The 26,250-nt window shown below is 49.8% G+C and overlaps 2 protein-coding genes across 3 annotated transcripts in view; one reads left to right on the plus strand and one right to left on the minus strand.

Moving 5' to 3' along the window:
- The window catches only part of SNX3 (sorting nexin 3), an 18,779-nt gene extending 17,060 nt beyond the window's left edge, over nt 1-1,719 (plus strand). The window contains exon 4 of the mRNA XM_080389041.1: nt 1,042-1,719. Within this exon, the coding sequence (XP_080245167.1) occupies nt 1,042-1,147 (106 nt within the window). The 3' untranslated portion in view covers nt 1,148-1,719. The remainder of the gene's footprint in view (nt 1-1,041) is intronic.
- On the minus strand, nt 1,220-23,356 carry NR2E1 (nuclear receptor subfamily 2 group E member 1). 2 transcript variants are annotated; one of them, XM_080389034.1, is made up of 9 exons: nt 21,411-23,356; nt 16,207-16,352; nt 15,394-15,481; nt 14,864-15,099; nt 13,416-13,562; nt 9,059-9,155; nt 8,524-8,673; nt 8,154-8,259; nt 1,220-6,449 (listed from the first exon to the last, which is right to left on the minus strand). In XM_080389034.1, the coding sequence occupies exons 1-9, from the start codon at nt 21,433-21,435 to the stop codon at nt 6,287-6,289; spliced, it is 1,158 nt and encodes a 385-aa protein (XP_080245160.1). In that variant the 5' UTR covers nt 21,436-23,356; the 3' UTR covers nt 1,220-6,286. The 2 variants fall into 2 exon arrangements, with proteins under 2 accessions (XP_080245160.1, XP_080245159.1); XM_080389033.1 differs by lacking the exon at nt 21,411-23,356 and having other exon boundaries at nt 15,394-16,314.
- Between the last annotated feature and the right edge of the window lie 2,894 nt (nt 23,357-26,250).

A 26,250-nucleotide genomic window follows, 5' to 3' on the forward strand; every position in this document is an offset into this window, starting at 1 on the left:
AGCACTTAGAAGTGCTGAGCCACTGGAGCTGACTATGTGCTTAACTTAGTAACTTCCATTTAGGGTAGAAATGTTCTGACAGATATGGGGACCATAAGACTGACACAAGCTGTCCTAGTGAGGATGGGGGGCTTTCTCAGAGGAAGAAGACTGTCTTGATTGACTGACCTGGATGTAACTTTTTTTTTCAATCCAAACTGCTTTGGGTTTTCATATCCATAAGTGATCACCTTCCAGAGGTTCTGATTCTCTTAGATTTTTACCTGCACAGAAGGCTGTGTGGTATTTTAAGGAACTAAATGCATTGCCTTGTGTTTTTTCTCCAAGCTTGGTGATGTCTTCTAATTCAGTTTCAGCTCCTTTACTGTTAAAAGGATGGTGGCTAAGTCTATATGTGGAACAAAACTAAATCTACAGTAGAGATGCAGATCTATTCTAGAGCAGACACACTCTATCTCCTATCTTTGATATCTAAAGACATCTGTAATTAACAGAATAGCCAGTACCCTCTGGCTGTGCATCAGTGTTGCTCGTGTGCGCTAGGAATAGTGTCCATGGTAAGTCACTGCTCTAAAGAGTGTCGGAGCCTTCAGAAGAGCTTCACACCCCTGTTGGAGTAGGTCTGTAACTCTGCCTGGGTTAACTGCTACTGACTGAGCACTGAGGGATTCAGCAGCCTTTGGAAAGGTATCCTGTGTCAAAGACATCAAGACCTGTAAAAATCTACTTGGCTTGCTTAACTCTAGATGTCCTAACGCTAGGATGGGCTCTTGGATAGTTCTCTCAGTTGTAGGTGACAGATGATGGCATAACATGCTTCCAAATGATCGGAGGTAGCTCAGGGTTTCTATAGGCTAACTTCATGTGGGGGACAGTGACAGATCTTGCTGCTAGACATCATTGTAGTTGCCAGCAATGAACTGGAAGTGGGATCTATGCCTAAGTGCAGAACCATAGGTTGTTGGTATGAAATCTTGCTGTGCTGGCTAGCTGCAAGTAGACCCAATTTGTTAGCACTAATGCTTGTTTTTTCCTCTCCAGGGTTGCAGGCCACCCACTGGCACAGAACGAGCGCTGTCTTCACATGTTCTTGCAAGATGAAGTAATAGACAAAAACTACACACCATCCAAAATAAGACATACTTGAGTTCTGAAACAATGTTCTCAAACATTAGTGGTTCTTATGCTTGGTTTTAAGAGGTTGTAGTTTGTGGTAGCATGCTGAGGATAAACGGGCACAAAGTCTCCACTAACATCAGTACACTGCTTGGTCTTTGCATATGCTTTATAGCATTAAAGAACTCACTTGCCTTCTAGCTAAATCCCTCTGAATCCTTGATTTAAGAGTATTATACTATGAGACTATCCACCCCTTGCAATGTCTCACAAACCTTTCCACTCTTATTTGCAATTACTTAATGTTTACTGACTTGGCCTTACTTGAACTTTCACAGTTGTAGTGTCACACGTTCACTTGTATTTGACTAAACTGTTATGCTGTTTTTGAGGTAGTCATCTGTCTGAACTTCTGTAGAAAGACTGCTTTATTTCTGATACCTTGTGTGAGAAACACTTATGCAATTGTCTTCAAGCTTGTAAAACACTTTATACTGAAGTAATGAGGGAATTATCTTTATATTCTGTAAGAGGAAAAAATCAAATTTATATACTAAATAACTTGTCTAAAGTTTTGAAATAAAAGTGAAAATGCACTTCAAATGTTTTGTCACTCTTGACCTTGAGCATGGGGTATCTCATGCTTTCTGAGAAGCAGGGACTTGACTATACTAAGTGAACTGGTGTTTCAGCCTTGCTGTGATGCTCCTCTGCAATGTAGTCTTGTGTTACTAACAGCCAGTGCCAAATACCCTTAAATGCTGGCACTCGCTGCTCAAGCATTAAAGAGCATATAAAGGTATTGAAGGCTATTCCTGCGTTGCGGAGCCAAAGCTGGAACTCCATTTATGGTAGGCAGTCAACAGATCTGTGGCTTCTGTAAGTTTAGGAAGAGGGTACCTTTCTACTTGGCATGAGAAGCACTGATCTAGCTTCAAGTAACAAGTGAAAACTGTACCATCCTACAGAAAAAGGAATGTTGATATAACCCATTACTATAAATTCAGTCCTAGATTAAAGTAGCTCTGCTCTACAACTACAGCTGGGGACATGAAATCATACAAGCCTGCTATAAGATGTGATTATAGGCCACTTCCTTGATCATTAAAGGAAAGGGAAGCTGTGGCATTGTGCTTGTATGACCACTGGTGAAATGCAGGTTGTTGATGCCTGAACGACAGTTCACAAGCAATACTGCTGGAGTTTTTGTTTCCTGCTCCCCTGCCCCCTCACTAGATGCTTCTATGGCTGGAGAAGCTTCCTTAGTGCTTCCAAATGTGACATGGGAGTTACCTATCCGTATGCTCTTGAAGATGGATTTGAGAACACTAGTAGCAATCTGATCCAGTGTTGTGTGCTGTTTGGTAACAGTACAAGTTGGCTTAGACTTAGCTTGGCTGCTTTTTCCTTTGTATATACTTGCTACTGTCTAGAACATCCTGCACAGTTACTAGTTTTAATTAACTAAGACTATTAACCTCATTTATGGAAATTCGGATGTAAAAGATTGAACTGACAAAACAGGCGTGGCTGGCTGGATTACATGTAGTACTCCTGACTAGCTACACTGAATAGTTAGATGCTCAAATAGTTGCTCTTTCTCCTTCATACTTACTAAAGACTGTGCTGAATCTCTGCAAGCTATATCCCAGTACAAACTGGATCTCCTGGCTTCTCCCAGTACAGACTGGGCCCTGTCCCAGTATAAAGTGGAACCCCTTTGGCCCACTCCCAGTGCAAACTGACAGGTGTAGGCCAAAGCACCTGAGCCTAAGGATGGCAGGGAGTGTGCTGATGTTTGATTTGGTGTTAAGTAGTCCTGTGTGGAGCAGAGAATTGGGCTCAATGATCCTTATGGGTCCTTTCCAAATCAAGATCATCTGTGATTCTATCATCAGTCCTTTTCATGAAACCAGGGACCAAAACTGACAGAGCCCACTTGCAACCCAGAGCTGTCTCGCTTTCAACACAGTCTAGCTTTTTCAATAAGTTTTCATTAATGTAAAATCTAAAATTCCCTGTGCTTGTTAAATCACACTTAAAAGTTGACTTACTCTTAGAAATGGGGAAGAAGGGCTAAATGTATGTGAAGTTTTATTATTTGGGTTTAGATACATAGTAATGTATTATTTTTCCTTTCTCAAATGTTCTTTTCTGAGAAGCTACCTCCAGAAATCAATGTCCCATCTTATCCCTACAATACGATGACACAATCTGTATCATTTGCTGTGGAAAATAAATACTAAGTTGAAGAGGGAAAACCTGCATGCTTGATGTGGAAGTATTTCTGTTTCCAAAGTGAAGACTTTGGAGTGTTAACCTCTGAGGTTGACAGGACAGCTGCACCGGACTCTGGAATTTCATCTCACCTTCAGTTCTTGAAGGCCATCTAGAGACCTTGATTCTAGTCTAGTGTAATTGGTTCTGTTCCTGTGCAATCTGCAGTACTGGGAGGAAGACATGATCTGAGATTAGCCGTGCCTAAACCACGGGGAGCCGGGCATTGTTCCCAGCTCATGAGTCTGCTCTGCAGCTGGGCTAGGTCCTGCAGGTAAAAGGATGAGATATGGGCGTGCACCTATTGCCCTGCCTGCTTTGCAACTGCGAGGAAGCCAATACACTCTGTTGCATCTTCTGGCCTGGGTGATCTGGGGACTGAGACTACAGCACGCTGCAGAGTCCAGCTGCCTCGCAGCGTGGATGCAGTTCATGTTTATTGCTGCTCCAGGACAGCAGCATGAATCTTACTGAAACAAGTGTTCTGGCATGGGGTTTGGCACAGCACTGGGTTCAACTTATGTAGCTCGTAAACTGAATTGTCACAGAGTGGAGAACCACAATTGATTTTTCTGCCCTGTACAGTTGTTTTTAGTGTAGAGAGCGGAAAATGATTGCAGGTTATCACAGGTGCAGGAAGAACACTTCATAAGGTGTTTGTTGGCTTCTTTCTAAGAATGTGCTGTGCCCTGTGGTAAATGCACTCTCAGGTGCTCCATGCTGGTTTTAGTTTTAATAGATGTTGTGAAGCGCTGTAGTCCATGCTTTGTCACAGCTGGCTCATCAGAAGACTGGTCTTGTATACTTTATGGTCTGGCTGTCTTGGAAAGGATAGAATGTGAGACCTAGCAGACTGTGCAAATGGAAGAGAGTTGAGGTGAAAACTTTGACCTCTGAAATGCATCTGATTTTTGTGCTTGGAGCCGGTGGAGCTAGGATTTCACTTGTGATCTGTATTCCTTGACACTGAAAACCAGTGAACCATTGATGTACGCTGCACATTTCCACCTGTCATTTTAGCGTGCATGGCTCTTTGGTCACTCACTGCCATATGAACAATGTGTTATATTTCCCTTGTCCTGTTGCCAACTTGTTCTGTGCATTGGGAGTTGCTTACCTCTTTCTTCGGTGTGATTACACAATTGGACACCTTAATAAAACCTCAGAATCTTTTTAATTGAAGCAGTGGTTTTATACTCATCACCCTTTGTTAGCTGCACAATCCACCAATATTAAAAACTGTAAAAACACAAAACAGAGACTTATACTAGGTTAGACCTCTGATCTGTTTAGTATTGTGTCCTAGAAAAAGCACTTGTGTCAGCTCCTGGAGAAGGGAACCTTGCAGCAGGTGTATATTTGAATTACATGAAACAGCTCTATGCAGGACCTTAAGGTTCCTTTGACCCAAGGCAGGATCACCTAAGCTGTTCCTTTAATGTTTGTCTAACCTGTTTTTGATACCTCTGATGATGGAGACTCCACAGCATCCAAAGCAATCCATTTTATTAGAGAATAATATATCTGTACCCTGGTAGGTAGGGTACAGTGGAAGAAAGTAATTCAGAAGTAGAAGGACAAGCATTAAAAGAAAAGTGGAAAGTAATTTAAATTCAATATATTTTTATTCTTTGTAAATACAATGAGTACAACTTTTTAACTTCACAAATCAGTTAATCCACTTTGTACAGGAAAAGTTTTACTCATTCTATGATAGTCCAAGTGCTGATTTTTCTCAGTGCTAGTTCCTAATAACAAATCAGATTTTGAAAAGTACAGCAGCTATCTTTAAATGTTTTTTCTACATTTTTCATACATCAAATAAGCAGCTTATAACGTTTTTTGTGTGTGAGAGGGTGTAGGCAAACAAGGCTTCAAAATTAGAACCTGGAGTTTTCTAAAAAGGCATTGGAGACTTTTGGAAATTGTTAGCATTGTATCAGTCAACAACCTTTATTTCTTTGAAATAAAATTCCTTCCATTGATTTTTTTTTTTTAATAGTCATTTCACTTCTCTGCACATCTCACTGACAAAGAGTTTGGCCACCGTTGCCTTTGGTTTCAGCACTGTGCCATCGGGACAGCCAGCAGGACACTGAAGCAGTCATCTCCATTGTATTTGGTTTTGCTGTTTTAGTCTTCCTTTCTTGACTTGTGTCTTTTCAGGTGTGTGTGTGAACGTGTGTCTGTGTGTGTGGAAGAGGAAGGAGGGAAGGTCGAGGAGGATGTGTATAAAGCTCTTCTGTCTTTGAGATGTTAAATGAACAAATTGTGGTGACATCCACATCAAAGATCACCAGTTCATTTTGCAGGAAGAATGGAGCTGCCGTCATAAGCTACTTTTTAATCAGTTCTGAAGGCCACTTCATGATGTATTATAGCAGAAGCAATGTTTTGGTAACCTGGTCTTAAATGTTGCCTATCATATTAAAAACATTTTCCCAACATAGGCTACTTTCAAAACAATTCTGAAGGCCACTGCATCTCGTGTTACAACAGAAGCCAAGTTTGGTCACCCAGTTCCAAATACTGAACAAACTAAAGTACCTTCTTTCACATTTTGTCTCAGATCTGCCAGTTAAATGAGAGAATAGCAGAGTCTTTGTTAACTATGACTGGCATCTGAATTGCCTCCATCCTGTAGTAACAGGAATAGCAGCCAAATTCCAACCACTTTCACTTTTTCTGTAGAACAAAGCATTCTCTCCATGATCTAAATCACTCTGTTCAGAGCAGCAGAATCATATCTACCGGGGTATTTTTTTGTCAATGGGTTTAAAGGCTAAACATTCCCAGGCTTATGCTTCCTGTAGATTTTGTTAGTTGAGGCTTATTCTCCGTAGATAAAAGTTCTTCTCAAACTGTCCATCCTGATTGTTTATTTTAAGGTAATTTATATGTCACTGGATTTGTACATATCTGAAAGCAGTCTTGTAATTGGTACATTCCCAATGGTCTTTTTGAAAAACACTTCTTCTATTGTGGACGGACTAATCGAACGTAAAGCTGGTAAAAGCAATAAAAGTTTTCCAAAACGACAGGGTTGCGTGGGATACCTGGGAGACAAAGAGGGGAAAAAAACAACAAACCATTATTGAAGTTTTTAAGTTTTTTTTTGAAGAAAGTCTTTTACTTTATAGAAAAGATCGATATTCAACAAATTGTATAGATGGGTGCTACCTGTGCTAAAACCCTGTGTTTTGTACTCATGTGAGCATGAAAGTTGACCCCAAGGAAAACTGTCTTAGTGGAGGTTAGCAGAATATAAACCAATGTCTCTGAGTTTTGATTAGCTCCTTTGTTTATTCCCTCAGAGCAGTAGCAATACAGAGACAGGATCTGCTCTGACTTGGCCCTCATACAACATCTATGTTGTTGATGCAGTTCAGGGAAGATCTTGACCTGTAGTAAATACCCTGTTATCTAAAGTGCAATTTAAAGAACTTCGACATGGACTTCACAAGACCTGTCACAGCTTTCCCCAGAGGTCCTGAACTGACTAGAGCAGCTCTTGCAGAAGGTTTTAGGGGGACTCTTCAGAATTCTCCCCAGTCCCACCACTCTGAAGTGGTCCGTAGGAGGAGGCTACTGATCCGTTCACAGCCAGCTGTTCTAGACTGTGGGATTGTACTTTGCATAGTACAGTTTGTGTGTTCCTGGGCTTACCTTTGTATACTTTGTGGGATGAAAGCTACAACTTTTACAGCAGCTTTTAAGATTCCTGTGTCCCATGGGACTTATCCTAAATGAGACAAGGGGGAACATTTTCTTCCCAAATAATGATTCTTGTCACGCTGCTGTGGCACCAAAATGGGATTCACAAGTTCTGGGGTTTTCATTTCAACCCGAGGACAGACTCAGGGTAGCATTTTGGAAGAGACATTTACCTTCCTTGTGTCCCAATTTCTGTGTCTGCACAATCGCGGAAATGGCATAGGGATTCGAGATCTTGGGTGACAAGCTGTCATACTGCTGTGAGATGTGATGTTTGAGCATCACTGTTAGTGGTATTTAATTGAATAAAATGTAGAAGAAAATTTAGCCTTCTGTCCCACAGCAGTTGTCACTTCCCAGGGGAAGATCTCTCCTTTTAGCCCTTTTCCATTTGTCTGAATAAATTGAGGTGCTGGAGTGTGTCCAGAGAAGGGCAACGAAGCTGGTGAAGGGTCTAGAAAACGAGTCTTATGAGGAGCGGCTGAGGGAACTGGGGCTGTTTAGCCTGGAAAAAAATGAGGCTGAAGGGAGGAGGCCTTACTGCTCTCTACAACCGCCTGAAAGAAGGTTGTAGCAAGCTGGGTGTTGGTCTCTTCTCCTAAGTAGTAAGTGATCAGATGAGAGGAAGTGGCCTGAATTTGCACCAGGGGAGGTTTAGATTGGATGTTAAGAAAAATTTCTTTGCTGAAGGGGTTGTCGGGCATTGGAACAGGCTGCCTGGGGAGGTGGTGGAATCACCATCCCTGGAGGTATTTAAAAGACATGTGGATGTGGCACTCAGGGACATGGTTTAGTGGTGGACTTGGCCATGTTAGGTTAATGGTTGAACCTGATGATTTTAAGGATCTTTTCCAACATTTTCTATGATTCTATGATTCTGTTTCATCAGGGAATGCCAAATCCCAGCAGGCTGACAGCTGATGTATATATACTTGCTGTAATAGCCCAGTCCCCATTTCAGTCGGTGGAAACTTCACCCTCACTACAGTGAGAGCAGGGTTTTACCCCTACACCTGTGAGAAGTATTGAGAGAAGCCACCACTGACCTGGTGTGAATGTAGCTGTTCAGAGTGAGCTGGGCTTCATCTTGAAGGGCTGCTATAGCAGCAGCATTTCGGAAACTCCTCAGTTCGGAACCACTGTGTGTAGGCACTGGAAAGCAGATCAGTAACTAGTTCAGCTTGGCTCTTGGGGGGTCAGAACAGTTCAGCTAATGCTATCAATGGAAATTAAACGTTCCCATTAGTTCCCCAGCACGCCACTGTCAGCCTTTCAAAATGCAACACTGGCTATTGGAATTCAATACCACGAAACCTGTTGGATGGTATAAAACTATGTCTGGTTTAAAGCATATTTCTGCTCTACAGTAGCTTCATAGTTATCAGACCAGACAAGCAAGAGATTCTTTCTGCTTACCAGCTTTAAAAGTGACAATGCATTTGAGACAGGCAAATTCGGTAGCATCTAGCCGAAGTTGTCTAAATCTAGCCACAACCTCCTGTAAAGCCTGTATTTCCGAAATAATTTTATTCAGCTTCTGAGAATCTGTATTGTCACCGTTCATGCCTAAAACAGAAACAGATTAAATAAATAATATTAAAGGCATTTGCTTTATTTTATATTGATATCTGACAAAATCCTCTGTATCAATATCCACTCTATTGTCACACTTGTCTATCTGGTTCCATGTAAACTGACTATATTGTATGAAAGTTAATATAAAATCTTCTCTTGGATGATAACAAACACAGTAATTTGCATTTAAATGACAATGCAAGCAGTCATGAATACAACAAAACAACATTATTTGCATTTAAATATAGATTTATAAATGACAGGTATGCTCTATTGTTCAGTAGGAATTTGTTATTCTTTACATGTTGTTCTTTTTTCAGTAATGTATTTTTATGGTAATTTTTGTAACAAAGTCATTAAATTGTGCAATTCTTACCAGATACAGCCAGTAGAGTGTTAGCATCAACTGGAATGGCCCATTGTGCTATTCCTAGAACAAACAGTTCTCTCCAAGCATCTTCCAAAAGCATCAGCTGTCATACAATAGATGTACAATATAACATAGTGTATAATTTATAGATTTATAAACAATTTAAATATGTAAATTTCTGTTATTTTAAAAACTACTTTAAATGCCTGTCATGGTGTTTTCCCCACAGAATTCGTTAGCTCTCCTCTCAGCTTTTTGAGAAGGTGTCTAGAAATAAGTCTCTGCATTGTAGAAAAACACTGCGGGTTGGCTCACTGTGCACCATGGTGTGTACCAAAAGGGAGGAGAGAGTGAGAACTGCCCAGAGAGCTTGCTCGCAACATGAACGCTCGCCTGTGTTTCTCAGCACAGCATGGGCTCTCTGCTCCTCTCCCTCGGCACAAATAGCTGTCCTAGGACAAGTTGGACAGTGTTCTCCTGTTGCTCTCTAGGGATTATCCTCCTTTCCCCCGGGAAGGCAGGATTTGTGAAGAAAAGCCTGGACAACGCCCTGAAATGACATCACTCTGTAGGGAGCAGTGCTTTAGAGCACATATGTATCTTTAACCCCTTCCTTACTAAGCAAGTTTTTAGCTCTTTCAAGCACACAGCATCTGGACGCTCACACCGTTTCTCAGTATCACCTGTTTTCCTGCTTTTTTGCTTGAAATCACTCAAAAATTCCAGGCACTAAGAGCTGTTTCAGAGAACTGAGAATCCAAGCACCTGCACTGACAGCATTGCTAGTTCTCTGCAATTTCCCTACGTTGCCTTGTACAGTGGATGTGGTGTTCCCTCTTTGGAGGCAATGCCTTTGATTTCCGTGGAGAGGCACTGGTGCATCTGAAGAGGAGACAAGACTCCTGGTAATGCAGACTGGCAACAAGTTTAGTCTTGAGGGCATCTATGGGTTGTTGGCCCCCAGTTCGGCTGAAGCTCATGGCCTAAAGGACATGCTGTGGTGCACACACATTGCTGGGAACTCATGTTTCTTAATAAGGTGGGAGAGATTTGGAGGGGTGAGAACTGTAGTGGACTCAGGAGGCGTCATCTGGTGGCTCCATGCAGTGAAAACTCATTGCCCAAAACTCATGCAGCAAAATAATCCAAACCACAAGCATTACTATTTCTATGATCCCTGGAAGTATCAGCAGCTTAACTTCTTAGAAAAATGGGAAGGAGGGTATTTTAAGTCTATAAAGACTCTGTAAGGAAGAACAATATAAAAAAATATGTTGTACCAAATGAATGATTATTTCCTTGGAAACAGATATGTGAAAGTAATAGTTATGAGGAAAAACATCTTTACTGGAAGGATTATCAAGCATTGGAACAGGCTGCCCAGGGAAGTGGTGGAGTCACCATCCCTGGAGGTACTTGAAAGATGTGTAGATGCAGCACTTGGGGACATGGTTTAGCGGTGGACTTGGCAGTGCTAGGTTAATGGTTGGACCCGATGATCTTAAAAGCCTTTTCCAGCCTTTTCTATGACTGTATGATTCAATGATACAGAAAGCATGCAGTAAAAGTGGATTTTTTATCTGTGTGCTCTTAACAGTATTATGAGTTTTAAACCACCTTATTCCGATCAGAATGGGAGGAAGAGCTCTCAGAGTTCCTGCTCCCAGCTTGCCACTGCAGGCTTACGCCCATTTTGTGCCTTTTTGTGCTATGTGCTTTGCAGAACTTCTACATAACCTGACTAAGGAAATTGTGACAGGAAAGTATTTCTGTCCCTGCATACAATTACTGTTTGAAATAATTATGTTGGATTTTACAGTACTGGAAGCTGCCCAGACTGGGAGCGGGGATGGGGTACTAGGGTTCAGTGCTCATCTCAGCTCTGTTCTGAGAGCAGCTGAACCTGCTCGTAACTGCTGCAGCCTGCAAACCCAGCCCCTCCTCTGGATAATCCTGCCTGATGGATGCACAGGTTTCTGTATGACATAGGAAATGATCCACCAGCCTTTCATTTGCTTTTGTAAAACTTTTTTTGTCATTCATTCATGCAGATACAATGGTAATGAAGGGTGGTTCCTGGAAGATATCAATTTCATATGTTCTTTCCCCCTAAGTCTTTAAAGTCAGAAGACTTTAGAAATAAGATACTATACCAATAGCTGAAGCTTTCTTCATGTGTATGCATAAGTCTGTAAAACCGCCAATTAAAATAACTCTTGCTGAAGTCATACTCAGCCCTCCTTCTCCAAAGAATCAATAAATACCAGGCTTTCTGAAGGACTAGGTTTTGCTTCTTAATCAACTCCTTCCTGTAAGTACGACCTTTTGTTGGTGACCTGCATTGGGGCAACCTGTTTTATGGACAAGCTGGGCAGGTGTGCAGGCCAGCTAAACTTTAGGCATGGCATTTTTGTTGCGTGGCTTTCCAATCCACAATGGGATTAGCTGTATGGAGCTGGGGAAGGGACACAGCCTCTGTTCTACTGAGGGCAATGACACAGCAATCCTCCAACCTGTGTTTTGTCAGCAGATTGGTTTCTACTTATTTCCTTGCCTTCAACATGAAATTGTCACAGAGCCCTGAAATCACAATGTGCTTGCCTTTTCAGAAGAGCACAAACAAAAGCAAAATCCAAGAAAAAGTTTTAGACTCTCCTCAGGCAGATGTCAGGGGTACAAATGGAGAAAGGCAGACATTTACAGCTGGGCCATTGTAAAATTAAATAATGCAATGGCACTAGTATAAAAATCAACTGTCTGATTATTCATTAAATAAGGTGATTAATATCAGAGTTGTTTCTTCTCCAGCTTTCCTGAATGTGTCAGGGGAATCATACAGAAAAAGGCCCAGGTCAAAACTTTAGAGCTGAGCAGCTCTGAGTTTTGAGGAAGTTGGCTTGCAGTGAGGTACAGCAAGTCAAGGTGATGTTAAGGAAAGGCTGGGATTTTAATATTTAATTCACTTACTCTAGTCCCTGATATGAAAGTGAAAGAAGTGGTTCATTATTTAAATATAACAGGAACACTCTGGTATCTATGGTAGATAAGCAGGCTTTGCTGTTTGAGGCATGCTTGGTCATGTGTGGTGGAGACTTCTCTTGCTCCCAGATCATGTTGCTCCCTCCTCTTCACTCTAACAGAGATGACCTTGTGGGAAATGCATCTGTATTATGTCTAATAAAGCCTTTGCCTAAGGAGCCTCCTGTGCACATCACTGGTGGAGAGATGGACCAGCCACTTTCTGTGCACTGAGGCTGCTGCTGAAGCAGCACACTTGATGCTTATCCCTGATATTTGGGGCCTGTTTCTTTGGTTCCTTGGTATGACAGACCTAGTGCTCCGCAGGAGCAGTGGCAGCAGAAGACAATGTTAGAGAGCAGCATGCCACACTGGGACTGCTGTCTTCCTAACGGCATGTGTAACCTCGTGGGCCCTGCCTCATTGCTCGCATGCTCGCTACACAACAGTACTGCAGCCAGAGCTGAGCAGCGTCCCCTTGACTATTTTCATGACAAGAATTTCAAAACATGGGTCTGGTTCTAGAGAAGGAACATTTCAATGTACCTTAGCTTCATATCACATTGTGACCATCATGATTTACCTTTAGGTAGAAAACACTGCTGGTTTCCTGAGAAGCTTTTCTCTTTCAGTTCAAAATATGTATTTGCATATCAACTGCAGCACTTGCAACATGCATCCACGGAAAGGAACTAGTTCCTTTGATGACTGCTATGTAACATCTTAAGGCACAACCTTTCTAGTTACCATTTTGGGAAATTAGCTCAATCATATCAAAGTATTAGACGTCTTTTATGATTGGAGCTATGTGTAGGTTTCCCCTTCCATTTTATAATTATCTGATTACTTTTTTAAAAAATCAGTGCATTATACAAAACACACAGGGTCCTCATCAAGAATCAAGTCATTAAGAAATTGCTTAAGCTTGTATGGTTCACAAATGATTTTCTTGAGGCAAAGGCAAACTGTCATAGAGGAAAACAAGACAAATTAGGAAAGATTTTAATTAATGGTGAAAAATACTGCAGGCAGGCCAAATTTTGCCTCCACCATATTGGTGTAATTGCAAATTCACTGAAGCCAACATGAATAAGGAAAAAATGTTGGCCATGTGAGGAGAGGAGAGTTTTCACTTCGTTCGTGAAATAAAAGTTGGAGGAAAGCAGTTTCTAAATCACTGCCTGTTTTTCAGGAACAGACCGAAACTTTGCCCTGAATTTCAGAACTGCTGAAGTCCATTATGGATTTAAAGGTCTAGGGCTGAAGGTTCAGGACGCAGCCTGAGCTCTGAGCTGTCTTTAACAGGCAAGCCAGGCCAATGCCACTCCCGCTGCAGGTGCCTTACCTGGTCTTGTAAGGACAAGGTGGAGAAGGCTGGGACACTCTTGGCCCACTTGATGCTCATGAACAGAAGTCTGGCTGCTGACTCACAGACGGATTCGGTGGCCACTTCGTAGAGATACATAGGGGTACCATTGACTTCATGTGGGTACTAATGTCAAAAAGAAAATAAAACAACTTCACACAATGTCACCAAGGCAGCCTTGTCTTCCTGTTCCCTAACAGCTGCCATTCAGTGCACCACATTCGTGCCCAGCACAGAGTGTCACTCTCTTGTTCTGCAAGCAGAGGGCATTGCTTTCAGTGGGCTCACTCCAACTGCTCTCTGCTGCTCATCCGTATAGATGAACTGTACTACAGAAACAGTGCCTGGAGGAGGCAGGAGGAAGAATGAACTTATTACATCAGGGGGAAAAAATTACCAAAATGTGGTGTCACCCTTTGCCGTGTTACACAATAGCACACCTCTGGTAGCAGAGTTTAAAGAATACCAATGTGATTAAGAATTTGTGGTTTGTAACCTGCGCTTCAGAAGCTGATTTAGTGCACCAGCCTTGCTCGGCAAAGGAGTAAGTACTCACTTAGCTTTAACCTTCACCTAACTCCCTGACTGCAACTCACTGTAAGCAGATGCGTAGAACTAAGCATAACTACCTAAAGGTGGTGTAGGGTTGGAATGGAGTTACATTTTCAAGCATGTGTGATGTTTTCTTGCCAAATAATTTCTGATTAAGTATTTTCCAAAACTGCAATATAAAACTATATGTTATGATCATGCTCATGATGGATTCTGCCAAGCTACCAATTCTAAAAATGCAGAACGATTTAAGCCATCTCTTCTATGATTTTTCTAGATGCTGTAAATATACAAAATGCCACTGCAAATGGCTTAATGGAAAAAACCAACACCTTATGGCTAATTCCTGTGCAGTGGAGGCCACAGCAGTGCTTCCACTGGGCTGCCTAGGAAATGTCACAGCCAAGAAGCACGGAGCCAGCTTAGACTCGTTTGTGTCTGTGTGGACAAACTGCAGGCTTTGGTCAGCACAGCTATAGTACTTCCTGGACTACACCACTATGGGTGATGGGCACTTTGCTGAAGAAAACTCAGTGATTGCATTCCTCATGAAACAAGGTTTAAAACTGACTTGTGGATGGGCTCCAGACAGGAGGAGCCCTTCTGCAGCCATGAGGGTGTAAGAATGTACGAGGGACAGGGTTTGTACAGAGCAGGTTACCAGCCAGTCCTTCTGCGTACCCCTTCCGCAGAGGGCCTCTTGCCCCTTGCACCTCCTATCTTCAGAGCTTTTAGGGACATAACAAAAGAGTTCCCACCACAACCCACAAGGCCTCAAGCCTCGCTCTTTGCCATGTCAACCCCAGAGGCAAGAGGGAGCTGGTGGGTTGCAGGCACCCCAGTGGCAAGGTCTGGTGGCCGGGGTAGTGGCTGACCTTCGGGGTGGGCTGTGCTAGGCCCACCAGAGCCTGCCTCTCGGGTGTGCCGGTGACAGCGGCCAGCTCCAGGCTGTGGGGCTCCAGCTGGGAGACAGCAGTGAAGAAGGCAGGTGCCGGCAGGGCGGTGGCGGGGAAGTGGGGGGCACCACCGCTCTCCTCTTTGTGCCCGCGGAAGTAGAGGGCCACTTGCTTCCGTATCGTCGATGTCCGGGGGCCCCGCTCGTGCTGCACTGCTGCAGGGCACCAAGGAAAGGTGAGGGGGTCACCACGGGGTCCCACACCAGGTACCCCATGTGCTCGGCTGGGCTTCCCTCCCTCCCCACAATTTTTGGGGGTGACCCCCACGCCTCCCACCTGTGATGTTATCTGGAGAGAAATGGGCAAGTCTGCTGGGGGATGGGGGGTCATCAGAGGCCCGGGGAGGGGGGGTAGACCCTGCAGCGACGCACTGCTCCCCAGTTCAGAGTGAGTCCTGGCTCACTCCTGCTGCCCCACCACCCCGGCGCCGGGAGAGGGGGAGCGGGTACCGTCTTTGTTCATGTTGACCTCCAAGCACTTCTTCAGCCGGCAGGCCCGGCACTGGTTCCTGTGCGTCTTGTCCACCGGGCAGCCTCCCTGCAAGGCAGCCAGTCGTTGGGCCGGGGGGCGCAGCGCGCTCACCCCGCCGGCCCTGGAGCCCTCCCCGCGGCGCCGGGGGGCACGGGGGGGCCGCTCCGACCGTGCCGGGGGGGTCGTGCCGGGGGTCCGTGCCGCGCCGTGCCGTGCCGGGGTGCTTGGCCCCGCGGCGGGGCGGGCCGGGCCGCCTTCAGCACCCGAGACAGCGACGGCGGTGCCGCCCCCTCGGGGCGCCCCTGTGCCCCGTGCCCCCCCGCCGCGCCCCCGGCCCCGCATCCCTGCGGGACCGACCGGGGGTGGGAGTGAGCCCGGCCGGAGCGGGAAGGGGAAAGCGCGGAGCTGGCTCCGCCTGGGCGCGGGCGCGACCCGCCGGGGGGGACTCGTGTCCGTCGTCCATCGACCGCCTGCGGAGTCCGGCTCACCGGGGGGCTGCCCCTCTTTCCTCGCGTGACCAGCCGGTGAGCTGGCTGCGCGCCTCCCCTCGCCGTTGTCCCCGCACCCTCCTTGCGCACCTTCCCTGGTGGGCTGCGGCCGCACGGCCCGGGGTGCGAGGATGTGCCGGGAAGAGGCGGCCCGGGACCCCCTGGGTCGGGGCGGGGAGCTGCGTGGCAGCTGATTCTCACCGCTGCGGGTGTTCCTGCTGGCGGCGCGGGGGCAACACGGGGCCATGGGGGGGTGCAGGGTGAGGGGTGCAGGCGGTGAGCGGACTGCGCTGCGGCTGGTACCTGATTTCCCGATTTGCAAACGTAGGTCCTATTCCTCCTGATACTCCGCTTGAAAAATCCCGAGCACCCGTCGCAGGCGTAAACCCCATAGTGTTTCCCGGAGCTTCGGTCCCCACACACTTTGCAAGGGATGTCTAAAATGCGACCTGAAAGCAGAGAAGGGAGAGAGGGAGAGAGCGAGCGCTCAGCAATCTGACCTCCGGAGGGATTAGCCTCAGAGCCTCAGTACAAGCAAATAATGAAGTGATTTTATAGCCAACTTTCTTTTCCTTGAGCAAGTGTCAGTTTTCTACAATGAGCATTATTCATGCCCCGCTACGTTTATTTGGATCTTCTATAATCGCCAAGACCCATTTTGGGAGGGAAGATTACAGCAGCGAGAGCAGCAGGCTTGCCTGCTAGAAGTGGGGATGGGGGCGGGGGGCGGGGGGGGGTGTGTTTCCCTCGCTTTCTGGCGCTCGGCAAACAGCCGACGGCGCTTCCCTTGGGCAGGAGAGAGTCAGGAGATCGAGGCACAGAATAAAACAAAACAAAATAAAATGACCGGGAAACCGAGCGACCTTGTCTCCCCTCTAGCAACCCCAGGGAAAGGGGGCTGGTTCCCCCTACAGAAGAGGCGTGCCGTTTCCTTCACCCCAAAACCTGCAGCAAAACTTTTCGCCTGGCCCTTTGTGCGCGGACGCGGCTGCGGGCGGCGGGCGGGCCGGTGGCGGGGCTGGACGGCGGGCAGCTCTGCCCCGCTCCCCCGCGCGCTGCCCCGCTCCCCCGCGCGCTCCGCCGCCTCTCCCGCAGCCCCCGCTCCGCCGGGCGCTGCTTCCGCACCGGCTTGGACTAGAACTGCAAATGCTCTGAGTGTGATGTAAAAACTCGTACAGGGACTGTTGCAGCCCGGCTCAAGAAACCCGCCAAAACTTCGCTCAGCTTCTGCTTTTTATCCGGCCTCTCTCTTCTCTTTTTTCTTTTTCTTTTCTCCCCTCCTACTTTTTTTACTTTTTTTTCTTTTCTTTTCACTTCTTTTATCTTCTTTTATCTTTACTTTTATCTCTTTTCTCTTTCTTCTATCTTTTCTTTTTTCTTTTCTTTCCTTTTATTTTTTCTTTTCTTTTCTTCTTTTCTCTTATTTTCTCTTCTCTTCTTTTCTTTTCTTTTTTATTTTATTTTATTTTCTTCTTTTCTCTTATTTTCTCTTATTTTCTCTTCTTTTTTCTTCTTTTCTTTTTTTCTTTTCTTTTTTCTTTTCTTTTCTTTTCTTTTCTTTTCTTTTCTTTTCTTTTCTTTTCTTTTCTTTCCTTTTCTTTCCTTTTCTTTTCTTTTCTTTTCTTTTCTTCTCTTCTCTTCTCTTCTCTTCTCTTCTCTTTTCTTTTTTATTTTTTTTCTTCCCTTTTCTTCTCTTTTCTCCTTTTTTTTCCTTGGCCTCAAACAGCCATCTTCCTTCCTACCACAACTTAAACTGTCGATTCAGTCCCTCTCACCAAACCTTGGTCTCCAAACTCCAAGGGAGAGCGCCCAGGGCCGCTATCTTTGTTCGGAAGCAGCTCAGAGAGAGCACCCCGGCTGTGGGGGGGTGGGGGTGAGGGCTGGAAGGGGGAAGGCGGCAGCGTGCGGTGGGGGGGGGCGGGGGTGTGTGTGGAAACAGGCCGCAGGGGCTCCTCTTGCTCCCTAGAGAATTTAGGAGTCCGAGATACTTTCAGACGTGTCTACGCTAAGGCTTTAAGACAATGCCTGCTGGCAGACAATAGGGACATTAGATAAAGTGTTAACTTAATGATTTTGCCCATTGAAACTCGTTTGACTGCCTCCAATGAGCACAAGCTGCCAGCTTCTCCCCTAAATGAAACCCGACAGCTGCTATACACAACACGGCGAGAGGGACGGGGATTAGGTTAGGGACTGTGAGAGGGAGGGGTGGCGGAGGGAGGGAAGGTGGGGAGAGAGGGAGAGCGGTTAAAGAATAGAAAACTTTTACGCAATTAATAAGGAGCGCAGCTAAAGGAAGCCCCCCCGCCCCACTGCCTGCGACCAAGCCGCGGCTTTGGAACTGCAGGTAGGCGCCCGTGAGGAGGGCCGAGGCCAAGGCACGGTTTCTGGGAGTGTGTAATTACAAGCCCTCCTTGCCACCTGCCTATTGGGGCACCAGTGACCCGTCAAAAAGTGTAGCATGGGAATTCGGATATCGCACAATGCCAACGGGGGAAAGCGCTCGACTTCCCTCTCCAGCCTTCAGCATCCACGGGGAGCGAGAGGGTCCACACGCACGCACACAAAGGAGGAGGAGGAGGGGCAGGCTGGGGGTGGGGGGAGACACTGGAGCGGTACGTGCAGCGGTGGCGCATCCCGGTGCGGAGCGCGGCTCGGCTGCGCTGCTCCCGCGCACCCCGGCGTAGCGCCGGGAACCCCCCGCTCCCCCTTCCCTCGGCAGCGGCACCCACCGTGGTCGCGCCCCCGGGCCCGCCGTGAGGTCGCCGCCCGTGGCACCGGGCAGCCGCGGGGGTCCCCTCTTCCCGGGGCTCCCCGCTCCCCCGGCCGGCCTGCGGCGCGGGACAGCCGGCTCGGCCTCGGCGGCGCTGAGAGCGGGCGGTGGCGAGGGGAGAAACTTGGGCTCGTTCTACAGAACAGTTTTCCCCAGACGGGTTTTAAGTTTGGGAAAGGTTTTTAAAAAATCCTATGCACTGTATATGCTTGTATCCACACCATGCATGTAAACATATGTTCCGTATATTCTTTACACCTCCGCATAGTCCGTATAAAACCCAAGCACCTGGAGCGCCTCGCCAAAGCCACCAGCCGCCTTCCCAGCCGTCGGAGCGGCGCGGCCCGTCCGACCGGCTCCGCGGCCCCCGACGAGGCTCCCGGAGGGGAGGGGGGCCACGGCAGAGGGCGCGGCTGGAGCCCCCCGTCTCGCCACCCGCCCGCAATCCGGGTCGCCCTCTGCTCCCCACACACACACACACAAGCCCCCCCGTCGCCGCCCCGCGGAGGCTGTCGTGCAGTGCAAAATATGAAATAAGTAGAGGGAGAAGAAGCAGAGCGGGGGGGTGGGAAGAGAAAAATGTAAGCTTGACACGGGGTCATGAGATAACTGATTAACTCTGTTTAAAAGAGCTCCGGTTCCCCGAGGTACCGCTTCGTCTCAGAAGTTTAGCGCTAAGAAAATGGGATTTCTGTTCAGCTGGGAAACCGTTTTGAACATCCCACGACAGGGGGTCCTCGGGGGCTTTTTTTGTGTGTCATAATTGCTTAAAGGATATATGGCAGCCCCGATTACTGTAATTACCATCAGAGGCTGTTGAAAGAAGTTAGTCTGGGCTCGGGGGACGGCGGGATGGGGTCTTGTTACCACCCAGGCAGAGATCGCAGCTGACATCGCTAGACGTCCACCGGCGGACAGAAAAGCCAGGCCGGAGCCTCCTTGCCCGGGAGGCCCCCGGGACCCCCGGGACGGGCGCCCAGGCCCCGGGACAGCGGGCCCGGCTTTTGCACGCGCCGCCGAGGGCGGCTGGGCTCGGGCCCCGGCCCGGAGCGGTCCCCGCGTGTGCCTGCGGTGCCTGGCCGGGTCGGGCTTGGGAGTCCCTTTCGGGCAGTCCCAGGGGGTCTGGGCGGGTCGGACTCAGCCGCGAAAGCTGCGGCGGTGGCCGGGGGTCGCCCAGCGCCCTGCTGCCGGAGGCGCGGTCCAGCCTTGCGGGTTTTCTCCTCCGCAAAATGTCTCCGGCAGAAGCTCCGCCGTCCTTTGGCGACGAGGCTCCCCGGCCCTTCCTGCGCCTTCCCCAACACTCAGAAACCTGCCAGGAGCCCCGACAACGTCCCGGCGCGGCTGCCCACGGGCCCGATCCCGCTCCGGCTCCCCTCGCTCTTACCGGGCAGTTCGGGCAGCGCAGCCGGCGGGACGCAGCCCCGGCCGCCGCAGCTTTTTTTTTGCCGCTGCCGCCTTCCCCAGCGCCGTTAGTACCTCGACCGCGGGCCCGCCGCTGCTGGCTTTTTCCCCTCGTGGGGCTGACGGGGAAAATCGCCGCGCTCGGCCCCACGGGGGACGAAGGCAGACCGACCCACGCCGAAGCGGCGGCAGCTCGGCCGCAGCGCCGGGCCCCCGCGGGCATCTCGCGTGCCCCGCATCCCCCACGCGCGACTCCCGCGCCGCGGCCCCCGCCTGGCCCCCCGGCCCCGCCGCCGCGCCCCCCCCGGCTTCCCGGCCCCCGAGGACAAAAGGAGGACCCGGGTCAAAAGGACGGAGGGCAGCGGCAGGGAGAAGGCCGCGGTACTGGCGGGGAGCGGCCGGTGGCAGGTACCGCCGTTGGATCCCTCCCGGCTCTGCCTCCCTATTTTTCGGCCGCTCCGCAACCCCGGGAGCCCGCCGGAGCGCAGAGGAAATAACTGTCCGATCCATCACTTGTCAGACATCAAATTGGATTGGGTATTTTCCCCCCCCTTCGTTACTGACTCCATCCATATTACAAACTCCGAAAGTCCCATTGGGATTATACGGATTGAGCCATTCTGTACGAGCGGTTAGTCATGCTTTAAATTCCCCAGTTATGAGGTGCATGGATTTAGGATTAAGAAAAATGTGACTTTTAAGTTGTTTCTGCTTTCCTCGTTGCAGGATTATTTGTTGTAACTGGAAATGGTGTGCAAAGTATTGCATTTAAATCCGCCTTCAATAGAGTTGCTTACGCGATTCCGTGTAATTGTGTGACCAGAGTTTCAAACTCTTAAAAAGAAATTATTATGTCGCAGGAGACTGCATAAAATCAGTGAGGAAAGCAGCACGTTTCAACTTCGTGATGCCCTTTAAACCCAAACCTGCCTCCCTTCGCCCAAGTACCGGAGACCCGCAGACAACCACCCGCGCCCCGCCGGGACGAGCCCCCTCCCGCCGCCGGCGCGGCTGCCTTTCCCGGGGCTCGCTGACCACGGGCTCCGGCCCCGGCTCCCGGCGCGGGCAGCCGGAGCGGGCAGCGGGAGAGCAGCTTCTTGTAAGCCCCGGCCCCAAACTCCATCGGGGCAACTCCGAGCGTATATATTCGTTGCCACTCCAGATGGAAATATGCACCTCTTTTTTCACTGGGGGGGGGGGGGGGGGGGGCTGCAAACCCAAACCACAACCCCCCCTCCCCTTCCTCTCCTCCCCTCCACCTCCCGCCCCCCAGGGCCAGGCTGCAGCCGGTCTCGGAAAGGCTGCTCGAAGCCTCCGCCGCGTTATTACCCACTTGTTGATCCCGCCGGCTTGCTCATGCTCGAAGCCCCCGGGAGTCGTTAAACTCGGGGCGAAGTGTCGGCTCCGGGGCGAGGCGGTGCGCCCCCCACCCCCCACCCCCCGCCGGCGCGGCGGCTCCGCGGCAGGTGCCTCCCTCGGGCGCTCACTGCGGGCTCCGCCGCGGGGGCCGGCACATCCTCGCCGCTGCCCCGCTCCCCAGCGGTGTCCTTCCGAGGGACGGGGGCGCACCGCCGGGACGCGGCAAGGGGGGGGAGAAAAAAAAATAGGAGCAAAAAGAAAAAGAAAAAGAATTTTAAAAAAAGCAACGAAATGACCCGAAGTCGGCGGCCGCTCGCTGCCCCTCTGCGAGCAGATGCTCTCGGGACCCCGGGAGGGTGCAGGGGGGTGCGAGTGGGCTCGCCACCGCGCTCCTGGAAGGCAAGCGAGAGCCACAGCAGCCAAAACAACAATGAGACGAAGGAGAAGGTAGGATGGGGCTCGAGGCTCTGCGCCGAGCGCCTCGGTGCAGCGAGCAGGGAGATCAGAGCCTGGAAAAATAATGGAAGGGGGGAAAAGGCGTCAGAGGAGGCTGTCTCTGCCTCTCAGAAACTGAATGGTATAAAAAGGGAAAGGTTTCCAGAAGTTCATTACACTGGCTGACTTTGCGCTTTGAGCTCCAGGCTTCGGCCCCTATAATATCGGCAGAGGCTGTGACAGGCAGCGGCGGGGAGGGGAGAGGGACGCCCCTTGCCCACTGAGCTTCCCCTTCTTTCCCCCAACTCCTGCCGCCGCGTGACGTCACCCTGCGCGGGGAAGGGGAGGGGGCAGGGAGGGGGTTAAATGCTAATGATATTAATGAACCTCCGAGCGGCTTCCACACAAAATGCAGCGGCTGCCGAGATGATTCCGCCTCCTCACTCGCCTTGTGCCCTCGCTGTCATAAAAAGGGACACCCCCCACCCCCCACCCACCCCAAAAAAAAAAAAAAGAGGAAAAAAAAGAAAAGAAAAAAGAGGAGACAAAAGAAAAGCAGAAAGAACGGATCAAGATCCCGTTCTTTTTGCATTTTCCCGTGGCGAGGTGGGGCCCGCCTGCGGTTCGCCCCTGCCCTTGCCCTTGCCCCGGACCGGGCAGTGCCTGTGCCGGCGGCCGGAGGGCCCGGGGCTGCGAGCCGAGGCGAGCCGAGGCGGGCCGGGCAGCCAGCCCACCCGCCGGGCGGCCGGACCTCCCTGCTGCCGCGGGAGCCCGAGGCTGGCACGGGGGCCGGGGCGGGCGGGCTCCCGCAGGCGGACGGCGGCGCGGGGGACCCGGCGGGAGCGCTGTGCTCGCCCTCGGGAGGAGCGGGCAGCGCTTTGCCCTGCCCCAGCCTGGAAAACCCCGCGTCTCCCGGTGCCCGCAGCCGGAGTCGCCTCTGCCTGCCGCCCGCTCGGCCGCCCGGCCCTGCCGTGCAGGGGGCTCCGCCGGCACCGCCGATCCCAGCCCCGCGGCCGGCGGCTCCCGGCTGCCCGCTCCCCGGCGCCGGGACTTGTTGCACCGCGGCCGTGCAAGGAGCCCGCCCTCAGGTGGGGGTCACTCCTCCTGCCCCCCTCAGCGGGCCCTACGGGCGGGCACCCACCGCCCCGGCCCCCGGGGGATTGCAGAGGGCCCGCCGGGCTGCTCTGAACCCCGGGGCCCCGCCGGCCCCGCCGCTGCTGCCCGCTGCCCCGGAGCGGCCCGGCGGCGCTGCCGGTGCCGGGGTGCAGCAGGGCAGCCCCGGCCAGAGGCGGGATCCTTTCCAGCTCGGCAGCTTTGGTTTCACCGGGAAGCTGCCGGGCTCTCCCACTCCTGTTGGAAATTCTCCTGTGAGGTGGGAGCTGGCAGCGCAGCCCAGGGGTGTGTCGCAGCGCTGGCTCTGGACAGCACTGGGATCCCGAACACTCGCTGCTCTTTGCCTCCCCCGGGGCCTGCACATCCATGGCACAGAAGGAAGCCTCGAATCCGGACAAGCCTGGTCCTGCCTAACACTGAGGGACACTGTCCAGCGGCATGAGGAGTTGCTCAGGGAGATCCCAGAAAGCAAAGAAACTGGTGGTTCAGGGAACGCTGATAGATTTTTCACTCCAAATCTGCTTCCAGGGAGGCAGGGAAAAGTCCACCTCCTTAGGCAATCGTTCAGAGCAACAGGGAAGGAGATGACCATGCCACATTAGCAGGGCCTGGAGGCCAAAACAAAGAGAGAGGATTAAATAGCAGCAGGGCCCAAACCTGGCCCTGGGCATCCCCTGCCTAGTGAGGCAGATCTCTGGCCCTACAGCAGCTGCAATTCTTTAACCCATAAACTCAAAGCCACCTGAAAAACACTGCAAAGGCTGGTCAAACTGCATCCACACATTCCAGCCACACGTGAGACAGGCTGTTCTGAATGTGGCCAGGGCTTTCCCTTGCATGTACAGCACCAGGCTCTGCCAAGAGAGAAAAAACCCACAGACTATCTACCCCCTCGCCCCAAACTCCACATAACCCAGGCACCCAAAGCTGCCCTCTGCACATGGGTTGGGGCTGCAGGTTGCTGAGAAGGGAGCAAACCATCAGCTCTTCTCTGTCCCACCAGGCTGTGCTTGGTGCTGCTTTGCAATCCTGCACCAGCTTGAGGTTTGTCCTCTGTCACTTCAGAGCCTTTCCTGCGGTTTCTGTGATGGACAGAAATATCTCAGCCCTGAAAGTGAAAACAGAATGCATCCTCTAAAAGTACAGGGGAGACCTCTCTCCCTACTCCAGCTTTTCACTGCAGATTGAATCAAAGCTGTTTCCATGATCATTTGGTGGAAAAGTAGTCCAGCTCCAACAAGGTAGGAAATTCTAGTTAGCATTTAGTATTTATCATTATTAACATCATTACCATTTAGTATTTACTATTATTGCCCTGGTTTCAGTTGGGACAAAGTTAACTTTCTTCCTAGTGGCTGGTATAGTGCTGTTTTGGACTTAGGATGAGAATAATGCTGATAACACACTGATGTTTTAGTTGTTGCTGAGCGGTGCTTACACTAAGTCAAGGACTTTTCAGATTCTCATACTGCCCTTCAGAGAGAAAGAAGGCTGGGCTGCACAAGAAGCTGGGAGGGGACACAGCCAGGACAGCTGACCCCAACTGGCCAAAGGGATATTCCATACCATATGATGTCATGCTGAACAAAAACACCGAGGTGGGGGGGGGGAGTTGGGGGAGTGTGGGGGGGGGAGTTGGCCAGAGGGTGGCAGCCTGCTGCTCAGGGACTGGCTGGGCATCGGTCAGCGGGTGGTGAGCAATTGCATTGTGCATCACTTGTTTTGTATATTCATTTATCATTATTATTATTATTATTTTCCCTTCCTTTCCTGTCCTATTAAACTGTCTTTATCTCATCCCACGAATTTTACCTTTTTTCCAGTTCTCTCCCCCATCCCACTGGGAGTGGGGGGGAGTAAGTGAGCGGCTGTGTGGTGTCTAGTTGCCTGCCAGGTTAAACCACAACAATTATATTTAGCATTTTGTTTATTGAGTGGTCCTACATATAAGGAAGGTGTTAATATAATAATGAAATTTACTGTCTCCTTGTAATGCTTTGGAAGTATAAATAGTTACCAGTCCTGCTACAGAAGCTGGCATGTGTTTCCTTTTCACTGTATCTCCTTCAGCAGTCTGGACTATGACAACAATTACATGGTGACATTTCTCAGTGCTGTGCCACAGTCTCTTGCCAGGTATTTTCTGTTGGAGTCTTAGCAGCAAGAAAAATCCATTGTGCTAGCCATTTTTAAGTACACTGCTCCTTCTGCCTTTACCTTGCTCGTCTTCTCTGCTCTTTGGGTAGGGAGCTGAAAGATCTTCAGTGAACAAAAAAAATGAGAAAAAAAAAAGTGAAGGAGGTCAGGCAAAGGAAAAATTTAAGCTGTCAGAGTTGTATGCATATAGCAACAGAATATACAGATGTGCTGTTTCCATCTGTTTCTCATTGGGAAGCAGGTGGGTAAGATCAGGTAAATCCAACATATCAGTTTACTTGGAAAGGAGACAAGGAAGGAAAGGATAGAGCTATTTTCTCCTGGGAGGAGGAGCTGCTGTTGCTTTGGGGTGCTTGGGAAGTCATCTCCACTCCCCTGCTTTGGTGCACGTGCCAGTGAAGAGCCAGGGCATCCCTTGGCGCTGCAGACAGCCCTGTGCAGGGGGGTGAGCATGGCGATACCCTCACAGCATAAATACCTGTCAGGTTTAGTTCTTCTGGGTTGCTAAATCCCCACTGAATTCTGAGGCACCTTTCCTTCTTTGCAGGTCACCATCCGTGTTTTTGTGGCACCACCACAAATCCCTTTCTGCACCCACCTGCAGGCAGATGGGCAGGCAGGTGGACAGGCAGTGGCACCATGGAGGTCGTTGAGGGACTGTGCAGCTCCTCAGCTGCCCCGCCACACTCCTGGCCTTGGACATGTCTGTGCTCGATGCCCATCTGGGGCTGCTCCCCACGCGGGTAGTAGAAATGACCCAACAAGCTCTTCTGCGGTATTCAGTCTACCTTGTGAAGCCCCTGCCGCACAGACAGCTTCCCTGGAGGGCCCTGCACTGTGCACACAGCGACGGCGGTGCTGGCCTTCCCTGTGCCATGGCTGACCTGGGGGCTGAGGACGTTGCCTGGCAGCTGCCCTGGTGGCCATCTTGGCGTCACCTCATGAGTGCCCTGGGGCTTGGTGCCTGCCAGGGCTGCAGGGTGGTGCTGAGAGGCCTGGTTAATTAAAAAAAACCACCACCACAGCTTTGTGCTGGGAGTTTTCTCCACGCAAGGCAAGAAAAAACTTTTTTCCCAAATGTGAAAATCCGAGGCACAGAAACATGACCC

This window comes from Falco punctatus (genome assembly GCF_963210335.1).
Source record: "Falco punctatus genome assembly, chromosome: 5".
NCBI lineage: Eukaryota > Metazoa > Chordata > Aves > Falconiformes > Falconidae > Falco > Falco punctatus.

Excerpts from the sequence above, each read along its gene's own strand:
- NR2E1 (XM_080389033.1), bottom strand. The coding sequence starts at position 16,150 with ATGGCCCCGTGTTGCCCCCGCGCCGCCAGCAGGAACACCCGCAGCGGT. Across the intron at positions 8,674-9,058 it reads CACTCTACTGGCTGTATCTG|GCATGAACGGTGACAATACA; the intron begins GTAAGAATTGCA and ends TTTCTGTTTTAG. Across the intron at positions 8,260-8,523 it reads CATTGTCACTTTTAAAGCTG|TGCCTACACACAGTGGTTCC; the intron begins GTAAGCAGAAAG and ends TCTGCTTTCCAG.